The sequence below is a fragment of the Amphiura filiformis genome, chromosome 8 (genome assembly GCF_039555335.1).
Source record: "Amphiura filiformis chromosome 8, Afil_fr2py, whole genome shotgun sequence".
In the NCBI taxonomy this organism is placed as follows: Eukaryota; Metazoa; Echinodermata; class Ophiuroidea; order Amphilepidida; family Amphiuridae; genus Amphiura; species Amphiura filiformis.
In genome coordinates this window covers 57,858,489-57,885,001 of record NC_092635.1, presented here as the reverse complement: position 1 = coordinate 57,885,001, position 26,513 = coordinate 57,858,489, and the positions used below count along the sequence as shown (strand labels likewise).

Sequence of the window (26,513 nt, the reverse complement as noted above, 5' to 3'; positions counted from 1 at the left end):
TTTTAATAATTCGCCATAAAATTTATATTATATGCCAAATTTCAATAATCTAAATTATTTGATATCAGAAGGATATTCCTCGTATTCAAAATTCAGAATGCAATTTGTTGTGTCTGGTGTGCTCTCAGGTTCCACAAAAATACTGTGCACACGTTATCCGATTCCTTAACCCTAGAACTACCCTCATTTATTTACGCCCAAACGACCTAAGCTAATCGTAGATACATCCTTTGCGCTCATTTTGGTGATAATATTTTCACCCAGCACCTTACCCGGGGATCGAACCGGCAATCAAAGATGACCATTAGAGGGGGGGTGAGGCCCCAATGATTTTCATGTTGCTCTTGTGAAATTATTTCAAAAGCTACTGACTTTTTTTACTTGTTCGTTAGGTGAAAATAGTCATTTCCGAAAATCAATTTTGCCTATACTTTTGTACATAGCCAGAATTTCCCAAATTTGCATGGGCGCCCTAACATTATTATGACGTTTATAATTGGAAATTAAAGGAAGTGTCCGGCAATCACAAAATTATGTCTTATATGTTAGAAAAATAATTATCAAGCACGGTTATTTAAAACAAACTCATATTAACCATAAAAACGAATAAAAACAGCAATCTCTCAACACGCGATATTCAAAATTCCCGCGCCTAAATGTTCTAGAGCAATGACGTCGTCATCGACATGGTTATCTGTGCTCATTTGTTGTCAAGCTTCATTGAATTATTGGGACGTGTCATTGCTCTCGACAATTTCGGCGCGGAAATTTTGAATATCGTGTGTTGAGAGATGGCTGTTTTATTCGTTTTTATGGTTAATATGAATTTGTTTTTAATAAAACCATGTGATTCGTGCTTGATAATTATTTTTCTAACATATAAGACATAATGTTGTGATTGCCGGACACTTCCTTTAAGGGGGGTCGGTTAATCTTTGTCATACTTAGTCTTACACGAGCTCTATCAAGATACTTGTTTACATCATTTAGAAAACAACTGATTATAACTAAGTGGCATATACAATATATCTTCCAATTTAATTGTTTCTTTGTTATTACATTCTTTAAAACTTTGCCAGCTTAAACATTGTTAAAATGACCTATATAATTATAAATCTGAGGGAAATTGGCAGGAAAAACATGTAACAGAAACTCCAGGCCTCCCATTTTATCGAAGAAATAATGTGGGACATATTCCTACGGAAGCGTCTAAGTGCCACGACTTGGCAAGATAATACGCTGTCGATGTGATGTAATTTAACCATAGCAATATGGTAGAACAATTTTTGAATATATTGCGCTGCACTACAAGCAGGTTGCACTCATCCACTGTGTATGTCTACAATCATAGAATGAATACAATATCTTTTCAAATATACTTATCTTACAGGTGCGAGTGATTAGCATGATGTGGTTCAATGCAGAGATATCGCGTGAACGTACTAGTGAAGTGCGATATATTCAAAAATTGTTTTACCCTATTGCTATGGTAGTTATTCCGATTATTACATCTCTTCGACGGCGAATTATCTTGCCATGATCTTTTTAGCCACATCATCTTTAATGCCTTGTCTGTATTGAATACATTCACCCCCTCTATTCCTCAGTGCCTAATCTTGTTAATGGGAAACAGAAACTGTGAAATATGTGAAATCAGTAAAGAATAGGCCTAAATTTTTATTTGTTTTGCACAAATGTTAGTTTTCACTGATCACAGTGTGCACCCTTTTAATTTTGAGCCAACAATTTCGAGACGCGTCAGCCATCACTCGATCGGTGAGCTTGGAATAAAACCGGACATCTCCGGGCTTATTGTAAAAAACTGTAATTAAAGTACTTCAGGCTTGGTCTTTCACATGATATTTTGTATATTAGCCAAATTAGTGTTGCACAAAACAATGACATAAAACATAAGCGTATTATATGCTCGCAAACATTTACATAGGCAACTACAGCTTGTAAACAATGCTGTTTCAACAATAAAAATAAACAATATTTCAGTATATACGACTCAGTAATAATTATTCGCCGCAATAGCCACATACATGTACAGACGAATAGTAGACCCCTATTCTGTAAATCCCACTGGCCTTTGCTGGTAGACCTGAGATATCGACCTTCGTTTAGCGTACATCATTACTGCGCATTATAAAGCCATGAAATGTGCAGTAACGATGTGCGCATCGGCGTCACGACTGGTTTCATACTTTCCTGCCGCTTGCCGCTTTGAAGATGATTTTACATACTGCGCAGTTACACTAGAAACGCTAGCGGTGACCAGCGGCAAGCCGATATATCGATTACTTCACCGCTTTGCCGCGGCGGCAGCACCACTGGGAGTTGAATTCAAATCAACTCGGACACGTCGGAGCGGTGCCGCTCTGATGTATGGAGAACAAAATACGATTTTGGAGCGGTGCTGAGCGGCAAGGGTGGCTTTCAGAGTCATGCCGCTGCCGCTCAGCGGTGTGCCGCTCCGCTTGCAGACAAGTGCAAGCAGAGAATGTTTAAGCGGCATGATGAAGCGTCACGCCGCTCAGTGGCAAGCGGCACACACCGACATCGCCTGGTTAATAATTACATTATACAGCAGAGACACTAAAATTAATACCCGGGATCGATACACGTGATTTGATATTCAGACGATAAATCTTTGGATGCCGGGGTAGAAAATGATGAATATCTCCCGTAATGTTTTTATTCTAAAGAAGCCATATTTCGATGCTTGCACTTGAATATATGTGTTGAAAGGATATGATAGTCGTTAGTTTGCGTATTGAGAAAGAACCGTGCGTATTGAGCTCAAAAGCTGACAAAAATTCTGATTTTATATGTGCCGAACTATAGCGCAGCGTAGGCCACTCGTGGAGGCAGTATAAAAGCAGATGACATGGCGTATACCATGCTCACTCACACACACAGAGGTCAGTCACCAGGCTATTGTCAATAGCCTTGGTCGGATGTCCCTCGGCCCATTATGCGTCTCAAAACTATGAAACAGGTCGGAACAAAATGGCCATGCGTGGCTGTGGATTCAACCTACCATGTCGATTTCTGCCATGAAGATATCGGGGCGATGACACTGTGCGCCGCTTAGCGGCAAGCGGCTGGAAGTGAACCAGCATTAGGTCTACCCTCAAAGGCTTATGGGATTTACCGAAAAAGGTCAATTAACTTTTGGTATTGTATTGACTACAGAGAGCGGCGTTTTCTGATATAAGCTAATTGAAATTGTATGCACCTTATTGGGTTTTTTGCCATCGTCGCTAGCAAGGCGAATCACTTGTCCTCGATGGGTGTAGGTCCCGGGTGTAGGTGGTAGTGTGTGTATTATGTCAGTATTTCGGAAATGGTGACGATTGTTAAGATTACAGTAAACATCCGATAATTACTTTAGACCTCCGTTGTAATCGGAAAATGTCGATAAAAACCTTTATTTACAAAGTTAAAAACATTACTTTCCTCTATTCCCGTTTTACTCAACATTGAGCATTTTTACCATTTTGTATTAGTTCATTCTTGTTTTTTGTCCTTTTCTATAGCCTCCTTAATTTCATCAGCCATTTCAAATCCTCGTCGGCAGGTTGTCCAATGAACCAAATACGCGGGAACATATACTTTGGCGTCACTCTGGTAGATAAAGATGACGTGAGTTTTCTTTGGGTCGCTGATAAAAAAGAAAAAGAAAAAAGAAAGAAATACTTTCATGATTTCCAGAATAAGTAACAGTCATATTAAGGGGTACTACACCCCTGTGGTAAATTTATGACTATTTTTGCAATTTTCTCAAAAAATAATGAGACACTGGTAACATTATTATTGGGGCAAGGATTTCAATTACTACACTGAAATTTCAGTGCCTCAAGACAAGCGGTTCAGTATATATGATAAGAAATGAGGTACATCCTAGTGGTACCTTATTTCTTATCATAAATAACGAACCGCTTGTCTTGGGTCACTGAAATTCCAGTGTAGTAATTGATTCCTTGCCCTATAATATACATAACTTTTGTTACCACTGTGTTATTAGTTTTGAGAAAAATGCAAAAATAAACACACATTATCGAGGGTGTAGTACCCCTTAACTTAAACAAGAAACCCGTGTATAGGCATGCTTTTGCTGTTTGTATTAGATTGAAGGATTCTGTTTCACGATGCCTTCGTATGAAAGCTGCATTTATACTCGATCGCTTTTGCAGAAAAGCGATTCTCACGCATGCTTAGTGTTTACTTCCGTTTTCAGAGCGTCAAGCCGATCAATCGATACCAATCGCCAATCGTTGCTGAGGCAAAAACGACGGTCGCTTTTGCAAGTTGAAGAAATCTCAACTTCCGAGCGATATCGCTTGACACGTGACGCTGTCGTGAATGCATTAACCAAACATTTCCAACTAACTGGATCTTTTATTTTGCTAATTTACCTTTCTCGATTATTAACTTTCGGTGATGAATTAATTCAATAATATTGATAGTAATCATGTTCGAGTATAATAGGCATTGGTTTGATTCAAGCGTTTGATTTAATAGATTTCGTTTCAAATGAATTTTTCTTTGGTTTTGGTAATTTCTAATTGGTAATGCAATTGAATGCGCTTTGCAGGTGATATTACCTAAGACTTGATCACTCATTTTGTGTCTCCTGTTCAGAATAACAAAACATTATTTTGGACAATTTTTTTTTTATCTTTTATTTTATTTGCTTCGTTGATTTCATCACATTATATATTTACATAACTCATTTGTTCTCACTTAACTAATTTCTGACTTTGCTAATTTCTACAATTTTTACTACATAAGCTTTCTGATTCTTAATTCAGAATGTAATAGACTGATCAAATCGGGATATTTCCCGTAACGATATTTACTAATTGACAGTTTACTAACACTTATTATTTTATTGATTGTAGTATTACATTTTCCTGCATGGTAGTAACCAAAGATAACATCTGCTTGTGTGGTTTTAATTTTAACATTGTAGTGTTGCAAAATTATTTTGTCCACTTCGCTCCATATCTTTTTATTTTTTTGCAACCAAAAAAAAGTGTTCAATATAATCTACTTCGTTACAAATTTCACATACATTACTTTGTTCTTTTCCTATTTTGTTAAGAAAGACTTTTGTTGCATAAATATTACTGGTTATTTTCCAATTCAATGTCATTAGCCTAGGTTCTTTTGTTGCCAGAATATTTTTCCAAATTTTGCTCAATTGAATTTCATATTTTTGAATTTATTTTCCCAAAAGGTTTGACATATTGGTTTAGTCGAAATCTTTGATAACATAGCTTTCCTATATAATTGTGTGGTGCAATTCATTAATGCAACAAAAGTTTTCCATCATAAAAGTATATGTCCTTGTTAATAGCATTCTGCTGTTTATTTTTGCATGTCTTTAAAATTGCTTGTTTTAGAGCTAAATATTGTATACAAACACTGGCTGGCTGTGGAAACCTACTTTTGATTTCGTCTAGTGAATGAAAGACACCGTTTTGATCATACAAGTCTGAAATACATATTATACCTCTTTTAGCCCATTCCTTGTAATAAAATGTCTTACCTCTGCTAATTATACAAATATTGTTCCAAATAACTTCATCTCCCCAGTTTTGCACTTGGTTTTTTTGTCTTGAGTACTTTTTGTTGACAACCATACCTTGATTAGATTTCGGTAAAACATGGGCATCTCATTTATTATATATCTTACAACTGCATTGATATTTTCAAAATTACAGTTGCACTTAAAAATATGTACGCCTAACTGGGTTTTATTAATAATATATAAAGGAATATTTTTCCACGTGCTGATTTCTGACGATGCCAACTTTTTTATCCATAACAACTTCAATGAGTCCAGAAATATTTTAAAATTAAACATTTTAGGCCACCGTTGTCGTACTCGTTTACTAGTGTTGTTCTTTTAACCTTTTCCGAACCTCCCCATACAAACTTAAAAACATACTATTTACTTTATTTACAAAACATTGTGGTAAGTCTATTATTGAACCTATATATGAAAATTTTGATGCCATCAAATTTTTTACTATGAGTATTTTACCAACCATTGATAGGTTTCTCATTGTCCAAGCTCTTATGGACTTTTCTACTGAGACCATTTTCGGTTCCCAATTTGCAGACAACTCTTCAATATTAATTGATGGGTTAACTACTACTCCTAATAATTTGACACTGTTATTTGGTTCGAATTTCCAATTGATGTCACCGACCTTCTTTTTCAAACTTTTGCTTGCGCCAATCCAAACTGCGTCACTTTTGGTTTTATTAAGATGTAGACCTGAAATTTCTGTAAAACGGTCAAGGATTTCTATAACTCTATGTATTGACTTTTCATCCCTCACAAAGATTGTAGTGTCGTCGGCAAATTGAGTTATTTTAACTTCACCTTCCCCATAGTCTTTAAGGGGTAATTCAATACCCCGTATATCATTTGTTTGTCTTATCTTACTAGACATAATTTCTGACGCTATAAGAAATAATAAAGGAGATAAATTACAACCTTGTCTTAAACCTTCTTCTTGAAAGAAGAAATTTGACAAATGACCATTGTGTAATATACAACTTACAGTGTTCTTAAACATAGTGGTTATCCATTTTTCAATTGCATACCAAAATTTAATTTCTCAAGTGCAAATAAAATCAAATCTCTGTTTATCGTATCGAATGCTTTTCGAAAATCAATGCAAATCATAGCCCTTTTACATTTTCCTTTTCTGTATATCTCAAAACATCTTCAACAAGGCGTATGTTTAAAGCTGCACCACGTTTTCTTAAAAAGCCATTTTGGTCTGTGTTAATTACGTTGGGTAAAACCTGATTTATTCTTGAGGCGAGCACTTTTGCTGCAATCTTGTAATCTATATTCAGTAATGTTATCGGTCTCCAATTATCCAATTTGTTTCTATTAAGTCCCTTCCCTTTGTGAATTAATATAATAATACCTCTTTTATGAGATGCTGCGAGTTCGCCAGCTTCATGTGCTTCATTAAACGAATTTACAATCAATTGTCCTACCACTCTCCAGTGACATTTAAAAATTCTGAAGTTAATCCATCAATCCCTGGGCTCTTACAATTGGCCATTGTTTTAAGAGCCTTTTCACATTCATCATTAGTAAGTAAACTCTCACATGACTCTTTATCTTCCTCAGATAACTGTTCAGAGTTCATATTTTCAACGAAATTATCAAACATAAGTTTTGTCGTTTGACCCCTTTTTTTGAACAATTCTTTGTAATAATCAACTTGCACTTTAATAATGTCTTCCTGATTACTTACATCATTTCCACCTGTATCAGTCAGATAAGTGATAGTTTTATTACTTACATTTCTTTTTTCAAGATTCATAAAATATTTTGTACATCTTTCCCCTTCTTCTGTCCATTTTGCTTTGCTTCTTATGATAAGTCCCTTCATGTGATGGTGATACAGTAATTCATATTCTAGTTTTACCTTGTCATATTCATGTACAAAACAATCATTATTTGGATCATCAGTTATCTTTTCAAATAACAGTTTCATTTTCTTCTCCAAATTTCTCATTTTAACTTCTTTATCTTTTTACTACCTTTTGCAAAGTTAATAGAAAAAGTTCTTATTCTATTTTGCAAAGATCCCCAATTGTCTGGCATTCAATATATTTTGACATTCCTGTGTAGTACCATTAACAAGTTTTTCTATACCCTCATTATATTCTTGGTCTTGCAGTAGGCTATTATTTAGCTTCCAGTAACCAAGCCCTCTTTCTTGTTTTTGTAAAAGTAATTCCATTTCTACCGCCATATGGTCCGACCCAAAGCCCGGTATAATATCAATTTTTTTCTGCATAGCTTTCAAAAGTACACGGTATCAACCAATAATCTAAAGTTGATTTAACCTTTGATGATTTTCTGCTCCATGTAAACCTTTTTTATTTCCGTTTTTTCTTCTCCATATATCGATGAGATTTAAAGTTTCAAAAATCTCTTTAATTTTGTTTACACACTCGGATTTATAATATGAGTTGCTTCCAGTACCTAACATATCAAGATCTGGGTCAAATACAGTATTAAAATCCCGCCTAATACATTGTGCTCGTTTAGGCCCACTCCATGCTTCAAAATACTTTGCTTAAGAAACTCAAAGAACCTCTTTCTGTCTTGCAGCTCATTTGGAGCATATATATTCCATATATTAAGATTAACATTATCCATTTCAACTTTAACTCCGAGAAGTCTTCCCTCATTATCGGCAAAAAACTGATTTGCCTCAATATTACTTTGTGGATTTATGAGAGTAAGTACACCTTTACTTCTATTAGTTCCATAGTTACCAAATATTTGACCTTCCCACTCTTTTGACCATTCAGAAATGTCATTTGTATTACAGTATACTTCTTGTAATATGGCAATATCATATTTATTACGCTTTAACCAGTCAAAGACAATAGCACGCTTTTTCTTGTTCCGAAGTCCCGATACATTAAAGCTAATTAAGAAAAGACGCTCCATGATCATTGGTGGTTATTCGTCTCGCACATAATGTCTTCATTTGAAGATATGACACATATACATAATACAATTCTTTTTTTTATTTATTTTTTATTTTACATCAGTCTAACTGTTTTATGGAGGGTCCTCATATGGTGTTTCATCCGAGGATGCCGACTTCATGGATTCATACTCTGACATACTGGCATACGGCGATGCATGTTCTTTTACATTTGGTGACGCTTGGCGTCCTTTCTTCTTTTCTTTTTGATCTCTTGGTGAAGTTGATATTTTCTCTTCTTCTTCTTGTCTTTCTTCTTTTGGCTGCTTCTGCTTTCCGCGTGACTAGTATCTTGGGCGAGATTGGAGCCGGCTCCTTGCAAATGCGACCTAATGTCCGTTTGTTTTGTCAGCGTTTTGCTTTGTTTCTCAGTTTCAGGTACCGGGTCTCTCTGATCAGTTTTTTCTTCATTGCGATTTTGTCTAGGTTCAGATTGACTTTTCTGCGGTGATGCGGCTGATATTAACAAATCTTCTACTTTTTTAAGGATCTCTGGTGATGTGGGGCCTGATGCTGGTTGAATGCATTTGTCCAACAGTTCATGCAGGATTACAATCGATGGGTTTGGCGGCGGAGATTGAGGTGCCATATGTTGTGTCTTCTGATCATGTGTTTGGTGAACTGCAACTGGATGGATTAAAAGTGCAGCTTGATCTACAACAGGACGGGCAGATGCAAGAGGTACTAGAGGCGCAGGAGCTTGGTCACAGTTGCTCTTGGTGTGCCCTCGCTCATTACATCTGAAACATGTCGGGCCAAGGTCCGCTGTTGGGCAGTTGTGCTTAGTATGTCCATTGTTATTACAAAGAAAGCATTTTAGTTGCGGTTTGTCTGGGCATTCTCTTGCTGGGTGGTTCAAATAACAGTGATGGCAATTTATAGGTGGCTGTCCGTTGTAGTAGACAACTACCTGCGCATCAATTAGTTTGTTCTGGTTTCTTGGGTCGGGGATTTGTATGTCCGAGTAACGTAACTTATGTTCATATATCTCCGACACCATACATACTCTATGACCTGTATATAGGTGTTTAAAGCGCTTTGTAATGTCGTTTTCTTCTCTTCTACTCCGATCCTCTTCCTTATGTCTAGATACCATGGTTTCACGCTTGGCCCATGTATCGACCCACTGCTCAACGTATTCGTCCGATATGGACTGTGGTAGTTCATGAATACTCAGTCTTATTCCTCTCTTTTTTCGCATTCCGTGTATCAAACTGTAATCTTCTAGGGACAGGTTTTGTCTTTTAACGTGATCACATCATTTGCCAATACACGAACCTTTGCCTGCAGAGTTGATACTGTGACAATCCATATACTGTAATCAGAATGGTATTGGGCTGATAATATATCGTTCGGTGTAATGGCGTCTTTATCATTTGTAACTGTATTCTCGTATATCGCCTGTGCCATCTCTATATTTGTTAGTCTGATATTGCGCGGTACTTTTACTCTGATCCACAGATCCGGATCTTTCAATCGCTTTACTGCTAGTTCCTCCTCATTTGTAATCGTGTTTTCTGCATTATCCAAGCTTACCGTTTCGTCCTTGTCCGCCATGACTACACACCGCGGTAGGTTTGAATGGTGATCAGTGAAGTGTGGATGTGCATATAGCATACAGTGAACACGACACGTACAGCTATGCACAAGCTACGCTGTTATAGCAAGTGCTCGATGATTGTTTTAAAGTTGTTTAAGTTGTAATTTCTCTTCAATTTTGCGACAGTTTTTATCAGAATTTACCTCAAGTGGATCCTGGTGCTACAAGTAAAGGACAGATATATTGTAGTCCTTATATCTCAGCCAAATTTCTTGAAGAAAATTAGGTTTTACTCGCACACGATGTGAACCACGTCCGACGTTGATGACTGCATCAACAGAATATATATTTTGGACAATTGGATGTCGAGTTACTAATCTAGTCAACGATTTGACCCACTCCAAACAATAGCTCGGAGTTTCATTCGCGGATGAAAATTTTCACATAACCTCAAAAACCTTGTGCTAGTACATTGCCTCATTTCAAATATATAGTTTTAGTTTTGGTTTTGGTTTTGGTCACGTGGTTTCCTATTGTCCTGCCTAACCACTTGAATCATAAGATATCGAACTCATTGTTTCTACCTTTTGTTTAAAACCGAACATTTGTGTCAGTAAGTTTCGGTTTTGGTTTCAGTTTCTTATAAGTGGTGTGGATCGTAAAATTATTTGATTTGAAGTTACCTACTCTAAGTATACAAAAGAAATGTTTAAATTTCGCAGTGCAATATTCACGAGGAGAGAAATCGAGCATGGTAATCTACATTGAAAGACGTGGTTTACAAAACCGAATAAGTCTAGGCTAATTCACCCGTGAAAAAATATAGTCCATCGAAATATTTGCATTCGACATTACAAAAGGGGTCACTATTGTAATTGTATAGGTGCTATAAACAAAATCGATTCATGTCCTTAATCCCATGTACCAGAATCGATGGAAGGCCATTATATGACCTCTAATAACCTAATGACTTTGACTGAAGCAATTTTTACTGCAAAAGTAGAAGATAGAGGGAAAAGAGATTGTGTGGGGTGGTGTGTGTGTGTGTGGTGGTGGTGGGGGTGGTGGTTGGAGGGCAAGGGGGATATGGGCCGGGAGAGAGAGAAACAGATGAGAGAGAGCATTGGAAGTAAAAGAGAAGGGGAGGAGAGCTCGAGATGAAGATATCGAATGTAGGGGAGGAGGAGGGGAAAGGGGTAATTTAGGGAAGAGGTGGTTATATAGGGAGGGGAGGCCCTCTTAAAGAGGTATGGGTTGTGCTTCCCGGGGATAATAAACTAACTCATAATCAAATCATCTCCATGCATCGTTTATGTTTCATACAAACAAACAAATCCCCCACCCCGCCCCATCCTTCAATATACTCGCATGTATATGATTTCTAGGCCTAGAACTCTTGAGTGTAATATGCCACCTACCTTCGACAGAGAGCATCAACTGTCGTCCGCGGGATAGATTTCCGATATCAATCATGATAATAATTACCGTATGTTAGCACAATAGGCTATTGTATACTTCTGGTTATATACCCTATACTGTGTCCTTCCAGCATAATAGTGTTATGATTGCAAACCAGATCAGCTCTACTTTTTAATCCCTTGATTTTTGGTTTCTGAACAATAGAGAAACCAAAACTATATATTTGAAATGAGGGACTGAACAAAAACAAGATAACGGGATTAGGTTTGTTTGTTTGCTTTGTAACTTGTGTTGAAAATATACATGAATTAAAAATTGAATATACAAGCATATTTTCCATCTTTACTGTTATACATGTATCAGAGGATGATTTAAGTACTACCCACCACACCACTGGGTTTATTGTGCAGCAGGCGAGCAGTGTGAGTAACATGACACCACTGCTTTGCTATGCTGCATAGAAGTGCATGGTTAAATTTGAATTTGTACAGTTATATTTACATAAAAACGCTGTGAAGATGAAGGTGTGAATTATCCTTTAAACACACATCACTTTTGTTCTGAAATCGACCAAGTAATAATGACACACGCACAATTCTAAAACAACATCTTTTGCACAGAGTTCAATGGGATTTGAAAAGTAAAGTGGCAGTTGAAACTCTAGTGATAACACTTTCGCAGTGCATGATGGGGCTTCCTTAAATCATCCTCTGCTGTTATATAATCAGTATGATATTCTTACTCTTTGTAAGGCTCAATGAACATTCCGGATGTAAACATCTGACCTCTGACGAATCCATTCAGCGGTTGACATCCTGGATGTTCAATGTTATCATAGGCCATGCTAATTAGGCCGTTGTCGTGTCTGTCAATCAGTTCAATTCGACAAAAATCACGTGGTGACATTATTTTGGCAGCAAGACCGCTGACTTCGTATGTTGCGTGTAAAATGGTAATACCCTGTGAACATGAAAAAAAAACCAAAATAAAGTGACACATACTGCAGTTACTGTCCGTTTTCCTATTCAAAGTGCTCTCACCATTGACGCGTGACCTCTACAAATAGTGTATGTCAGAAGTATAGGCAATTGCCTAGTTAACGTCACTGTGTGAAAAATAACCGGCCAATATTTAAAGTATTCTCTGAAATTCTGGAAAATATAGTTTTGTAACATGTCCTAAATTTTTAGCTAATTTAGGTGTTTGGAAATATTCGCACTTTTGTGTTTTAGGAAGGATATGTAAACGACAGATAACACCAAAAATATGAAGAAATTATTTCCAAACCGCGTGAAGTCTGCAACCATTATGCTTCTCATTATCAAGAATGCTGGTTAACAATAAGCAGACTATTGTCTCATTTCGTAAACAAAAGCCCACACAGTATTGTTACCTTGCGTTTGCTTTATAATCGTTCACCCAACTGAAACTATAATACCAGCTCATTGCTCATTGCACAGGTAAAACAGAAACATGAGTAGTGTGGATTTAACCAGAGAAGATCTGATTTAATCAGTTGAGCTGTTTTCAATTAGTGTTATCTTGGTTTAATAGCTTTTAATGGGGTTTAAGTCCTGCAAAGGTCGTGGTGAATTCTACTGTAGACATGACTGCATCATGAAAACATCGAACATCAATTATGTCAAGAGAGAAGACGAGTCATACTATGCGGCAATCGACTTATTCAATCTAAACGGTTTTTGTTCACGGGGTGAACTTTAATGTCACATCGCATATGCACAGTTTATTCCTTACATAACATGAGTCTTGAATAGCTAATATTGTAGCTCACCAAATGAACAGAAAATTTGAAGAAAAAAAATTTCTCATTCAAAAGATGACTTCTCTGTGCGACTAATTTTTGTATAAATATAACAATAGTAGAAAACAGTTATACATGTATTTTAATCACGGGTTCAATTATTTTCCAGGGTGACTCCCGTTTTAATGTTTGGTGACTAGGCAACAGAATTGCCAAAAAACACTTCCACACAATTTCCACGTTTAGTATTTGTTGGCAATATCAACATGTTTATAGAGAGAAAAACCGTATGTTTGTTAAAAATAACACATTATTTGACCACGCATAAACTAAAACCTTTCCAACCGAACAAAGATGGTTTTGTTGAAATATTCCAAAAAGCAGCACTATCCGTGCTTTAATTTCCGAGAAAATTTAAAATAAACAACAATGCCTCATATTTCCAGCCTCTTATTTCCCTTAACAATTTAAACGACTCATTTTCAGCCATTGACTGTAGACCATTGTTTTTATGCTAATGCTGTTACGTAATCAAGTGTGTGATATAAGTTTTACATGTGTCGTGACAAAGACAAAACTACAGTGTTTATGTGATCATAGAGAAATGTCATGAAAAGAATCCATGGGGTCACAAGTCAACTTTCATTACTTACTGACCACACCCTAGTATAACTACAAAGTGGAGGAAGAATGGAAGGAACGGAATAATGAGGGACTGTGCAATAATTATGAGCCATGGGGAGAGGGAAAATGGGGGCAAGAAATTTTGGCGAGCCAAAAGGGTGGGGGGGCAAGCAATTTTGGCAAGCCGAGAGGGGGGGGCAAGCAATTTTGGCACACATTCTTGGGCGCCTTTTTAAAACTTCTGAAAAAGGCTTAGGAAAACCGTACCGAAACGCTTAAATACGCAAATTTTCCTGCTCGCTACGCTCGCAACATGTATATAGACCATTAAAGGTTTGCAAATTGGGATCCCAAAAGTTTGCCATGTGCAAGGGAGGGGGGGGGGAGATTTTTTGGCGGGCCGAGAGGGGGGCAAGCGATTTTTGGCGGGCCGTTCAGGGGCTGATAATTATTGCACAGCCCCTGACTGAAAGAAGAAAACAAAAAATTGTGAAGGAGGGAAAGGGATATAGATTGAATGAAAAACGTGAAAAGAGACACAAGAAAACCTACCTCACCAAGCTCCTCAATGATGTGATTCTTTACATCGGGATCCCAATCAACTCGTTTATTTAATGCAACAAGAACATCGTCAACTCTGTCTACAGGGTAGTCTACGATTAAATCAACACGATAGCTATGGATAAAAAAGAACAAACCATGTTAAGGGGCCATAGACGTAGATCCCGGGGGATGGGGGTATAAATCCCTCCAATATTTGGCTAGGGGATGGTCCATACATTCCATACAATCACCCCCACCCCCCCATGTTGACACCTGTATGTGGGTTTCTGACCAAAATAGGCTCATATTTGGCAATTTTAGCTCCAAAAGTGCACATTTTTGCGCGCTTCGCGCACGAATTTATCACGCTTTTACACCAGTTTAATCAGTTTAGTTTCAACATGGCAAAATTTTTCGCGCGCATTGGTAGCATCAACTTATTCTGTTGCCAAAAGGTGTTGGATTCACTATACTTCAAGAATTTTTCTAACCACCCCCCCCCCCCTCCATGTCAAAAAGAAATCTACGCCACGGTTACGGGAGCTTATTCAATACCCGGAGAAGGTATTTTTTCCCATCCATTTTAAATCGACAATAGTTTATTTTCATGTGAAAATGTATACATTCCACTGGGAAATATATTTCGTGCACATATTTTTTTTTCTATAACGGGGCCAATACGCTGGCGAAGTTACGTAATAATCGGATTAACTACCATAGCAATAGGTGAAAACAATTTTAGAATATACCGCGCTGCACTGATACGTTCACGCGGTACCTCTTCATTGAACCATATCATGCTGATTACTTGCACCTGTAAGATTAGTATCTTTGAAAAGACCAGTATTGTATTCAATCTAGGCCTATGATTGCAGACATACACAGGTGATGAGTATAACCTGCTTGTAGTGCAGCGCGATATGTTCAGAATTGTTTTCACCTATTGCTATGGTAATTAAGGGGTATAATCCACGCGTCTAGTACGCACTCGTTTCTAACTGAAATTTCTGTGAAATCTTGTCCGCGCAGTTCTTGCCGCCACGCGCGCGTCAAACTAAAAACTGCGTGGAGTGTGCGCCTGACGCTGGTAAGAAGTTCAGCTACGCGAGAGTACCGTGTTTTCATCGCCATTTACCAATGATTTTTGTAAAAGAAAGAAAGATAAACAAAGAATAAAAGAAGGAAAGAAAGAAATAAAGAAATAAATAAAGAAAGAAAAAGTTCAGGAGTGAAAGAAAGAAAGAAAAAAAGACAGAAAGAAAACTAATAAAAGGAAGAAAGAAAGAAAAGAGAAGGAATAAAAGGAAGATAAAAAAAGAAAGAAAGTGAAATAACAGAAAATTTAAGAATAAAGGAAACAGAAAAAATGAATGTAAGTAATCAAATAAATAACAACGACAGAAAGAAGTGAGAAAGAATAATAAGAAGAAAGGAAACGAAAACAAAACAAAGACAGAAGAAGGAAAGGTAAGAAAGAAGGAAGACAGAATTAAATAATGAGGGAAAAGAAAGATAAAATAATAACCAAGATAACAAAATATATAGACCTAGGCCTAATTAGACTAGGGCGAGCCCATTTCAGAAATCCAAAAAATTGATTATTTCATGGCAAAGAAAACTATGTTGCAATTAAATGGTATTAGCGTTACACGTATCTCATTTGGTTACCTATAAAGTGAAACTTCGTAATGTAATGTAACACAATTTAACTCAATTTTGGTAAAGGTTGGGCAAAAGGAAATCAATAATACGTAAAAATAATATAGGCTATAGGTATATATATTATATAAATAAAAATAGGTCTATATTTTGTTTCTTAGGCATACTGTCCATTTAAACACAGTAGGCCTACGAAAAAATATATAAAAAGGGGTGATATCAAACGGCCTTTTTTATTTGTCTTATTAACTAGTATTATGTTATTTATTATAAAGTAGTTTCCTATTTTACTGATAATTAATATCATGAAATTATTTCAATAGTATTTTAAGGTAAAATTCTGTAATTTGAAATATATATCACATGAAGTCAATTTTATTTTTTAATAAAATGTCTATTTTCACATCTGACTTACTTAGCGTGCAACTGACTTTATAACTTAATGATAAAACGAGAATGAGATCGAACCAAGTTGTCCCAGCAAACACACAAAACGTTAAAACGTTTTAAATATTTGGGTTTTGATTTAAGTAAATTAAATGTCGGGTTATATAAAGGTTATGAAAACGTTTTAATACGTTTTGTATGAAAACACACTACAATAATATTTCTAAAATGTTTTCAAAGTGTTATTGTAAAAAATATGTTTTGCAAATAGTTTTTGCCAAATATTTTGTCAACACTGAAATAACATTATGTTAGAATATTTGCAGTATAACTTTTTTGTGTGTTTTGAAAACGTTTTATACCCTTTATAACCCTTTAAATAACCCGACATTTAAACGTTTGCAACCTTTTAACCTTTTCTATAACCTTTGCGAATGATGTCGAAAATGTTTTGTGTTTGCTGGGGACATGCCTAAAATGAGATGATATTTGAGTAATATTAATATCATTCTAAACATGATAAATAACGGGATCCGCTAATATTTAAGTTAATAATTAAAGACCTATTCAGTGATAGCCTGCAAAAAAATAACATTGTTTATAAATTGCATAGGAGTGAAGGATAAGTCATTAAAGTTGTCATATAGGTAGGCCTACAAGTATTTTTGCTATATGCAAAACAGCGAGAAAAAAACGGCAGTATTGACAAAGTTCAAATTCAATTCAATTTCAAATGTAAAATATCTCATGTTGTTTGTTAGCTTAACCACTTTTGGTTTTCGATTTTTGAAGAACTTTATATTGGGTGAAACTATATAACCTAATGGATACTTTGGAATCAAGAGGGTTAATAAAACCGAAGAAAATCACCCCTGTCATGTTGCAGATGTTTGCGATATCACCTGCATACGCGGACAATTTAGCGCGTATGAGCTGCGACAAGTTTTTGCGAGTGACGCGCTATGATATCGCACTGGTATTTTGAACCAAAAAATATGCCATTTCTGCTCAAATTGTGAAAAAAAGTAACTCGGTGACCCCCATTTTTTATTAGCTTTAATGAAACATCCTATCAGTGCGCATATTATATCAAAAAATCAGCAAAATTGTTGGGGTAGATTTTTTGTTATAATCGAAAATATGTCTGAAATTTTCATTTTCCCATAGACGCCTGTACTAATTTTTCCCCAAAACAGCCTTTTTAAAATGGTTATTTCTCGAAAACGAGCTCGGTGACCCCTCTTTTTATTTTAGATATTGGAAGTATATCGATGAAAGTTAATTGGTACGAAGTTTAAGAAAAATTGTTGGACGGGATCTTGTATGGACTATACCCCTTAATCCGATTAATTACGTAACTTCGCCAGCGTATAGAGCCAAAAATGCACCTCGGCTCTATAGAAATATCTTGTAACAACATCCATGCAGTGTTGCCATCACATTGTCGATTGTCTGTTTTGCTTTATACGATATTGGCTGTTGCCGCATTAAACTGACGTCGCCACCATCGTCTGGGCGGCGACGGCACTACGGGGTTGCGCCATCTCGTGAGGACTCAGCAATTGAAAATTTTCTCGACCAAATTTATTGGGCTGGCGCTTTATTCCATCGGGTGCATTATACGTTTCTTATTTTGGTATAATATCACGCCAAGTCTACATACTTACACTTCACCGCTATGATCTGGTGATTTTTTGTGAGAAACTTTGACATCCTGAAAACAACAACAACAAAAAACATATATTAATTGATGAGTGTCAATTTTGTTTTTAATTGAAGCCCATACTCACCAACGTCATACCCCTCAATAATTTTTGTGCGGGGCTGGAATACCTTTCAGCCCCCCCTAATAATCCTAGGTGAAGTTAAAAATTGTGATAAAATACAGGGAAATGGGTGTTTGTGACCTATATTTTGCAAAATTTTCTGACTCCGATGGGGAAACCCCCTCGGCCACCTCCAGAGTGGCCCATCAAAATATTTCAAGTTTCAGCCCCCCTCCCCCCCCCATGTTAAAATCTTCCTAAGCCAATGAATGTTTTAAGTGACTAACATTGTTTGTATAGTTAGGCCTATATGAAATAAAAAATGTTATATAATTTGTCATAAATTTCGCGTATGTGATTGTCGTATATGTGATTGTTTGTAATTTTATAGGAGAAGCGTTTTGCGTTTGCTTTTACTTATTGACTTGCTTTTAACATTTTCTTATTTATTTACTTAAACGTTTATTTAATTGCTTAATTAAAAGATGTGTGAAATATCTTAATAATCCCAAAATATCGCCCTGAGGCCACGAAAACAACCTGTATTACGGGCTTTTCGACTTTTTAAGTTAAGGGATCTGGAATGAGCGTTTTGAGCGTTTCGACAGTGGGACATGAGAGCACATCAGAAATATCGAATTGCATTCTGAATACGAAGAATGTCTTTCTGATATCAAATAATTTTCATTTTTTGAAATTCACGATATAATACAAATTGTATGACAAATTATTAAAATTTGATATTTTGTACATTTTTGATATATAACATATTAACAGTCCTCGAAGTAAATTTTATAAATCTAATGACATATTCTTAAAGTGTATGTAGCTGGGAAGAAAAGCCGACGATTAATTGAAAATTTTGACCTTTCATATTGAAGATATGGATTTTGTTCCCCAAAAGACCTAAGAAAAAAATCCATATCTTCAATACGAAAGGTCAAAATTTTCAATTGATCGTCGGCTTTTCATCCCACCTACATACACGTTAAGTATAAATCATCAGATTTATAAAGTTTACTTCGAGTACTGTTAAATATCAAAAATATCAAATTTTAATCATTTGCCATAAAATTTGTATTACATTGCGAATTTCAAAAAAATCAAAATTATTTGATATCCGAAGGACATTCTTCGTATTCAGAATGCAATTCGATATGTCTGATGTGCTTTAATGTCCCACAATAAATACTGTCCAAACGTTCATACCCCACCCCTTAAGTAGAGTCTTTTTTTCAGTCAAAATCAATTTTGGCCCAAAAGAGCTGTTTTTACATGATTTTAGCAAAAAGTAAAAAAAAAATTATCCAAAACGAAAAATCTGGGTCGGTCGGGCAAAGTAATACCCTAAACAGGGTCTAAGCGTAAAGTTTGGTACATGATTATCATATTTTTGTTTTATATGATAGTTTCAGATCCCAGATAAATGACAGGATTCAAAATGCTCCGATTTCATTCAATCTGGTGTCAATTATTCTTCTTCTCATCAAGGGGAATAAGGGCATGGTTTGTACTTGCAACCTCTAATCATTATACTGAAAACATGGGTCGAAGGTTCATATTTGTCTTTAGCTTAGTAAATAAAGACCAAGTAAAATAAAAAACACGTTTCACGTTCGTGTTTTTGAAAAAAAAGGAGGAAGAGGAGGCTTTTTATTTTTTATCGCAATATCGGTGTAACCATAACCATAATTAGAGCTGTTTAGCGTATACAATAATGCCTGGAAAAAGGAGGAGGAGGAGGAGGCCTCTTTTTATTTGTTGTTCTGAGAGATAGGCCCCTGGCCCCTCTACTATCACAAAACCTTACATAAAAGAGTTTATTGTATATTAGCAAGGCTATAGAAAGCATCCTAGACATATTTTTTGAAAATTTATAACTGAATTTCAAAAAATAAAAATAAAATTGAAGAAACCTCAAAGAAGCGGGAGGGGCCCAGCAAACACAAAACGTTTTCGACATCATTCGCAAAAGGTTATAAAAGGTTGCAGAAAACGTTTAAATGTCGGGTTATATAAAGGGTATATTAAGAGTATAAAACGTTTTCATAAGCTTAAAAAACATTTTTTGATAATCTACTGCTCAGCAAAGAAAAATGTTTTACAGAAAACGTTTAAATGTCGGGTTATATAAAGGGTATAAAAACGTTTTAATAACATTCCAAAAACATTCTTGAAAACTTGATACAAAACATTCTAAACAGAATGTAATTTTGGGGTTGAACAAATATTTTGCGAAAAATGTTTGCCCAAAATATTTTCAATAACGTTTTAAAAACGTTTTCATGACCTTTATATAACCTGACATTTAAATGTTATTAAAAGGTTTTGAAAAAAAAAAAACATTTTAAGAACATTTCTGTGTTTGCTGGGTTCAAATATTTTAACATAATGTTATTTAAGTATTGACACAATATTTGGCAAAAATGTTTGCAAAAATAGTTTACAATAACATTTTTTGAAAACATTTAAAAATATTGTTGTAGTGTGTTTTCATACAAAACGTTTTTAAACGTTATCATGACCTTTATATAACCCGACATTTTAATGTTATTAAAACGTTTTTACCTAAACCAAAAGCCAAAATATAACTTATTTAAAACGTTTTTAAAACGTTTTTGTGTTTGCTGGGGGACGTGAAACATGTTTATTTTTTATTTGGCCTAATACCGGAATTATACAATAAACGTTTGTTTGAAATTCCTCTATGTTGAGAGGAACACCAGTGTTCATGAAATTCAGTCGTTTTTGACATTTGACTTACGTTTATCATATTTTTGACATTTGACCTACATGACTTTATAACCCTTTATATCAGTACGACAATGTGATAATTGATTAATTTTTATTCCTACTGATATTGCAACATATATATTGCAAGCATTTGAAAGTTTTGTCCCAAATACCGTACAAGTCCACATTAATATTCTATTTGCAATTGCCTCTATTACTTTTGACTTCCATCCTCTTATAAATATCACGTGTTTTTTTTTTTTTAAGGACAGTTTTTGTTTGGATTAACATTGAGTTATGGTGGCTATAATGATATAGTCCAAAATCAGACCCAGCTAAATTAGCTGATATATTACGAGATTTTAGTCTTGGAGAATTCCGATTTTAGAATTAGAAACATTTTTTTGGACAAACCCTTATTAATTACAAGTGAATCCATGGTGTTTGTTGTTTGCTGTGGTGTATATTTTAATGACCTAAATGGATATCAAATGAAGCGGAATCAGAAAGTACAAAATATACCAAAATTCAGACACACACTAAAATTCCATCTAAACGTTTCGAGGTAGGAATAATTGTTTGTGTTTGGATCAAAAGTTTTAAACTTTAATCATACTCTAAAACACCCTTTCAGTTTCTGCAAAAATGCAACGGGGTCATCAACAACATCCCTTCCCAAAAATGAAATAACCATCACTTTATCAACAAATTGGGCGCCAATTTCGAATAACTTTAGATATCAGGCCTATATAATAAAGAAAATACCTTTGATGTCTGGTAGAGCTTCCAATCATCATCAGAGAGAAGCTTTTGAGCACGACCACTGACTTCAGATGCAAACGACCGAAATTTGACTTGCTGTGCAGGCGAGCTGTTTTGTCGTTGAAATTTAGATTGTGAAGTAGGCCTATTCGTGTCGGCACAAAAAGCTACTGCGGCTACGGCACCCGCTGTCTGGGCTAAACGTCTTAAAAACATGGTTCCAAATAAATTCACAGTAGCACTTTAAACCAGGTACATGCAAATGATGAGAATTGGAGTATTATCACATGGTACGTATATATGCAGCTTTTAATAAAGCAAATTTAATGTGTACCGTTCACTCGAGAACTTGGACTTTGGATCCAAACATCCGGGCCAAACATCTTAAAATATCCCATTTTTGTTGAAACAAAGATAAAATAGCTTAAAATAATCTCCATGCTCATTGGATGTCATTGTAATCAGCTGAGATGTAAAGTAAATTTCACGTTATTCTGGTTGTTCAGCTTCAGCTCCAAATACCGTCCGCCGAAAAGTTACCATTGTCGGGTAGAATCTGCTGAATCAATGTTAAATGTGAGCTGTTATGTAAAAACACCAATATCATAAAGCAAATTCGATCCAATATTCTGTCTGGAGTTAGGTTTCAAAGTCCATCCCTAGCTTTATTTGGCAAGACAAACTTTGAAAGAGCGTAAGGATAAGGTCCACATATGAAAATCCTTTAATTCCACAAAGTTTTACGCATTACATAAAAAGCAACCACACAACTACAATCCTACAGTTTTTATAAACCTGTGCGTATGTATACATTTCTCATTTGAGCCACAAATTTTAAAGTTTGTTGCCCTTCACATAAGAAAAGTTTGTTCACCGAACAATATTATTACATGTACATGTACGAACCTTAAAAATACTATTAAATAAAGCAATGAAAATTCTACGGGGCAACTTGAACTTAACTTCACGTGACTGGATATATACTATAGACAATCGAAACCATGGAAACACAGACAAGACCGGGTCGGAGTCAGCATTATTTAAAACCAGAAGTTCAGTTAAAGTTTGATTTCATAATATTGAATTAGATCAGTTTCAAAGCTTGAATGTTTAGTTACTATAATTTACTATAATGTTAATGTTTTATGATATGATGTAAGCTTACTTTTGAACTAATAATATTTTGATTGCGCTAAAATCTGAAAATAATTCAACTTTTATAACAAAACTGAAGTGACTTGATCAAAACATCAGGGTATCACATGTAGCTAAATGCCTACAGGTGGCGCTACATGGATGCAATTATACAGGTAGAGTTAAATGATTTGTTGAATTGGATTAGTTAGTGACATTATTGGTATCCTTTTAAAACAAAATTGAAAAATTATAAACATCATCAAAATTCAATTCAAGTACGGGTTTAGGGCACATTTTTGGTTCTACAAAAAGGTTCTTGTATTTTCACGAACCACCTTCTGAATTTTAAGGTTCTCCCCACTCAAAGGTTCTTAAAAATTAGAACCTTAGGAGAACCAAATAAGGTTCTAAATGACTTTCAGAGATCTTTCAATCTGCGAGTGGTTGACCGAAAGTATAGCGACCGCACATTTTGTTTATCTTCAATACGAAAGGTCAAAATTTTCAAATGATGGTCGGCTTTTCCTCCCAATTTTATACACTTTAAGTACATATCATTTATAGATTTATAAAGTTTACGTCGAGGACTATTAAATGTCAAAAATATCAGTTTATAATAATATGCCATAAAATTTGTATTATATCGTGAATTAAAAATTCTAATTTTACGAGAATTTATGTGTTAATATCACAAAACCACACAGTACAAGATGTTGACAATTTGATTAAATTAAAACACAATTTAACACAAGTTCATAGTTTTATACATGTACTTTATTTCAGTATCATTTATCCAACTCGCACAGCTATCAGATTTCAACTGCTTTTGTGAAATACAAAGCATGTACATACAGTATAACAAACTAAATAAGGGTTTAAAAGACAAAGTATAAAGTATTAACAACGACACACAGTTTTAAACATTGTTTTCTTAAATAAACATATTCGGGATCGATAAAATTTTCAATCACTATTATTACCCATTCGGATTTTCCGTAATAAAATAATTATGTTTTGCATCCATGATTATTTTCCGAAATGGAAAAATGGTTAGTGTGATATCAAAAGGCTGTATAAAATTATTTTTTTGTTTCTCGTCTCTCCCGCCACAATTCTGGGAATAGTGAGATTTTTTTTAAAAGTCTTTTTGTGGTATTCTAGGGGGTTTATCCCTCAGCATCTCACATTTGGAAAAAAGAAAAGGAAAAGGCCTCATCGTTTTCCTCGAGTAGTCTACTGTACTAAAGACCAAAACCTACTAACAATGCTATTTTTACCTCTCTCATCAATTCATAAAAACCCTCTAAAAGACGGGAACCAAAAGATCATCTTTCTATGGCCTAATTTTTAACCAGAACCAGCCGTATTTCAATAAACAAAATGCGCATTTATATTTTCATTAAGGGGTACTACACCCCTGGCCAATTTTGTGCCTATTTTTGGATTTTTCTCAAAAATTATAGCGCATTGGTGACAAGTAAGATATGTATATTATAGGGACAAGGACTACAACTACTGCACTGAAAATTCAGCAACTCAAGGCAAGTAGTTATTGATTTATTGATCAAATATTGGGTTTCCCTCATTTTTGACTCTAACTCCACAACTGTTGTCTGTGTTGAAATAAAATTTCCAGTGCAGTAGTTGTAGTCCTTGCCCCTATAATATATACATATCTTACTTGTCACCAATGCGCTACAATTTTTTAGAAAAATGCAAAAATAGGCACAAATTTGGGGAGGGGTGTAGTACCCCCTTAATTACATTAAGTTCTGAGTAATTTGTGAAAAACAAAAATGCATGCAAACATAAAGTAAAAATGTAGAAAAATTAGAGTACGCATAAACTGTATACGCATAAATTTACTTGAAAACCCCATGCATTATTTTGATTAGTGATACGAGATCACATATTATTATTAGGCCTATATAGCCTCACTAGTTAAACCAATAAATCTACCATAAAGACAAAACTAGGCATTAACATTCAAGTAAGACTGTCAAATTCGGCAGAGACAGAGATGGAAAGACAGACAGAGATGGAAAGATTAGTTCGCGTCTAAAATTCTGACAACTAGAGACAGAAACCGCCTGGCGTACTGCGCAGGTCGGCAACCAATCACGGCGCGCCTTTGCCCTGGCATCAGACGCGATGCAGTCGTTTTATCTACCGTATGTCTTTCATTAGATATCAAAACATCTTACAGAACGATTTATTTACAATTTTTAATAAATTAAGCATGCAGTCTACACAGTTTGATGCATGCATGGGTTATTATGATTATAAATTTTAAGAATGTTAAGGGCTGGGGTATGAACGTTTGGACAGTATTTATTTTGGGACATCAGAGCACATCAGACATATCGAATTGCATTCTAAATACGAAGAATGTCATTCTGATATCAAATAATTTTGATTTTTGAAATTCGCAATTTAATACACATTTTATGGCAAATCATTAAAATTGATATTTTTGATATTTAACAGTACTTGAAGTAAACTTTATAAATCTGATGATTTATACTTAAAGTGTATGTAGGTGGGATGAAAAGCCGACGATAAATTGAAAATTTTGACCTTTCGTATTGAAGATATGGATTTTTTTCCCAAAACACCAAAAAAAATTAGGTCTTTTTGGGAAAAAATCCATATCTTCAATATGAAAGGTCAAAATTTTCAATTGACTGTCGGCTTTTTTCTCCCTGCTACATACACTTTAAGAATATATCATTAGATTTATATAATTTACTTCGAGGACTGTTATATATCAAACATTTGAAAAATATCAAATTTTTATAATTTGTCATAAAATTTGTATTATATTGTGATTTTCAAAAATGAAAATTATTTGATATCAGAAAGACATGCTTCGTATTCAGAATGCAATTCGATAGGTCGAGGTGCTCTCATGTCCCACAAAAAATACTGTCGAAACGCAATAAACGCTCATTTTAGATCCCTTAATCATTTAGTGGGACAATTAAAATACAACGACATAATAGTCTTACCTTCTTGAATAAAACACAATCTACTTCTGGATTTTGTACATGTAGTACACGATATAGACGTCAACAGTGTACTTTGATTAAAATCAGTATCAATAATAATACCAACACTCACATGGAAAGTAGCAATAGTTTAGGTCTAGTCAAGCAAAAGTTCGATTTCACCATTATTAGATCAGATACAATATGACTTTTTCACAAAATTTTATCCGCTTTGGTTTTAAAAATAAAACATTTTTTACACCCGAAAATTTAAGTATTTTGGCAAAGTGACGTTGTCTTTTACGTATGTAATTATATCGGCATTTTCACTTTCCTTGTCAATAATTGCCATAATTATGAAAATTAAAAGTGGTGAACATTTCTCGAAGTTGCTGTTATGAATGCTTAATGAACCTGCCAGAAGAGTGAATAAATACAATTGATTTGAGGTCAAAAGCAAAACTTTATTTACTGGAAGTCAAAACTGCAACAACTTCAAGGAAACTTTCAACACTAAATATCAGGTTGCTTTTTCGCAGTGGTTGTACAATAGTAAACGTATTACCCGACGTATTACAAATTACTGGTTCCACCCCATTTTTAGGTAAAACAGTTTCAAAATTGCGGTGGGGTTAGGTATATACTTGAATT

The 26,513-nt window shown here is 35.1% G+C and overlaps 1 protein-coding gene across 1 annotated transcript; it reads right to left on the bottom strand.

Annotated features, from left to right (window-relative positions):
• Positions 1-1,717: 1,717 nt before the first annotated feature.
• On the bottom strand, positions 1,718-26,513 carry LOC140159277 (stAR-related lipid transfer protein 5-like). Its single transcript, XM_072182692.1, has 6 exons — positions 25,884-26,513; positions 21,742-22,294; positions 18,145-18,191; positions 14,441-14,564; positions 12,245-12,462; positions 1,718-3,667 (listed from the first exon to the last, which is right to left on the bottom strand). Exons 2-6 carry the CDS (start codon positions 21,952-21,954, stop codon positions 3,514-3,516), a joined length of 756 nt encoding a protein of 251 aa, XP_072038793.1. The 5' UTR covers positions 21,955-22,294; positions 25,884-26,513; the 3' UTR covers positions 1,718-3,513.

What these genes read in the sequence shown, in the direction of transcription:
- LOC140159277 (XM_072182692.1), bottom strand. Translation starts at nt 21,954, where the DNA reads ATGTTTTTAAGACGTTTAGCCCAGACAGCGGGTGCCGTAGCCGCAGTA. An exon ending in AGCTCTACCAGACATCAAAG is followed by an intron (nt 18,192 to 21,741) that starts GTATTTTCTTTA and finishes TGTTGTTTTCAG; the next exon opens with GATGTCAAAGTTTCTCACAA. An exon ending in TTCATTGAGCCTTACAAAGA is followed by an intron (nt 3,668 to 12,244) that starts GTAAGAATATCA and finishes CTTTTTTATCAG; the next exon opens with CGACCCAAAGAAAACTCACG.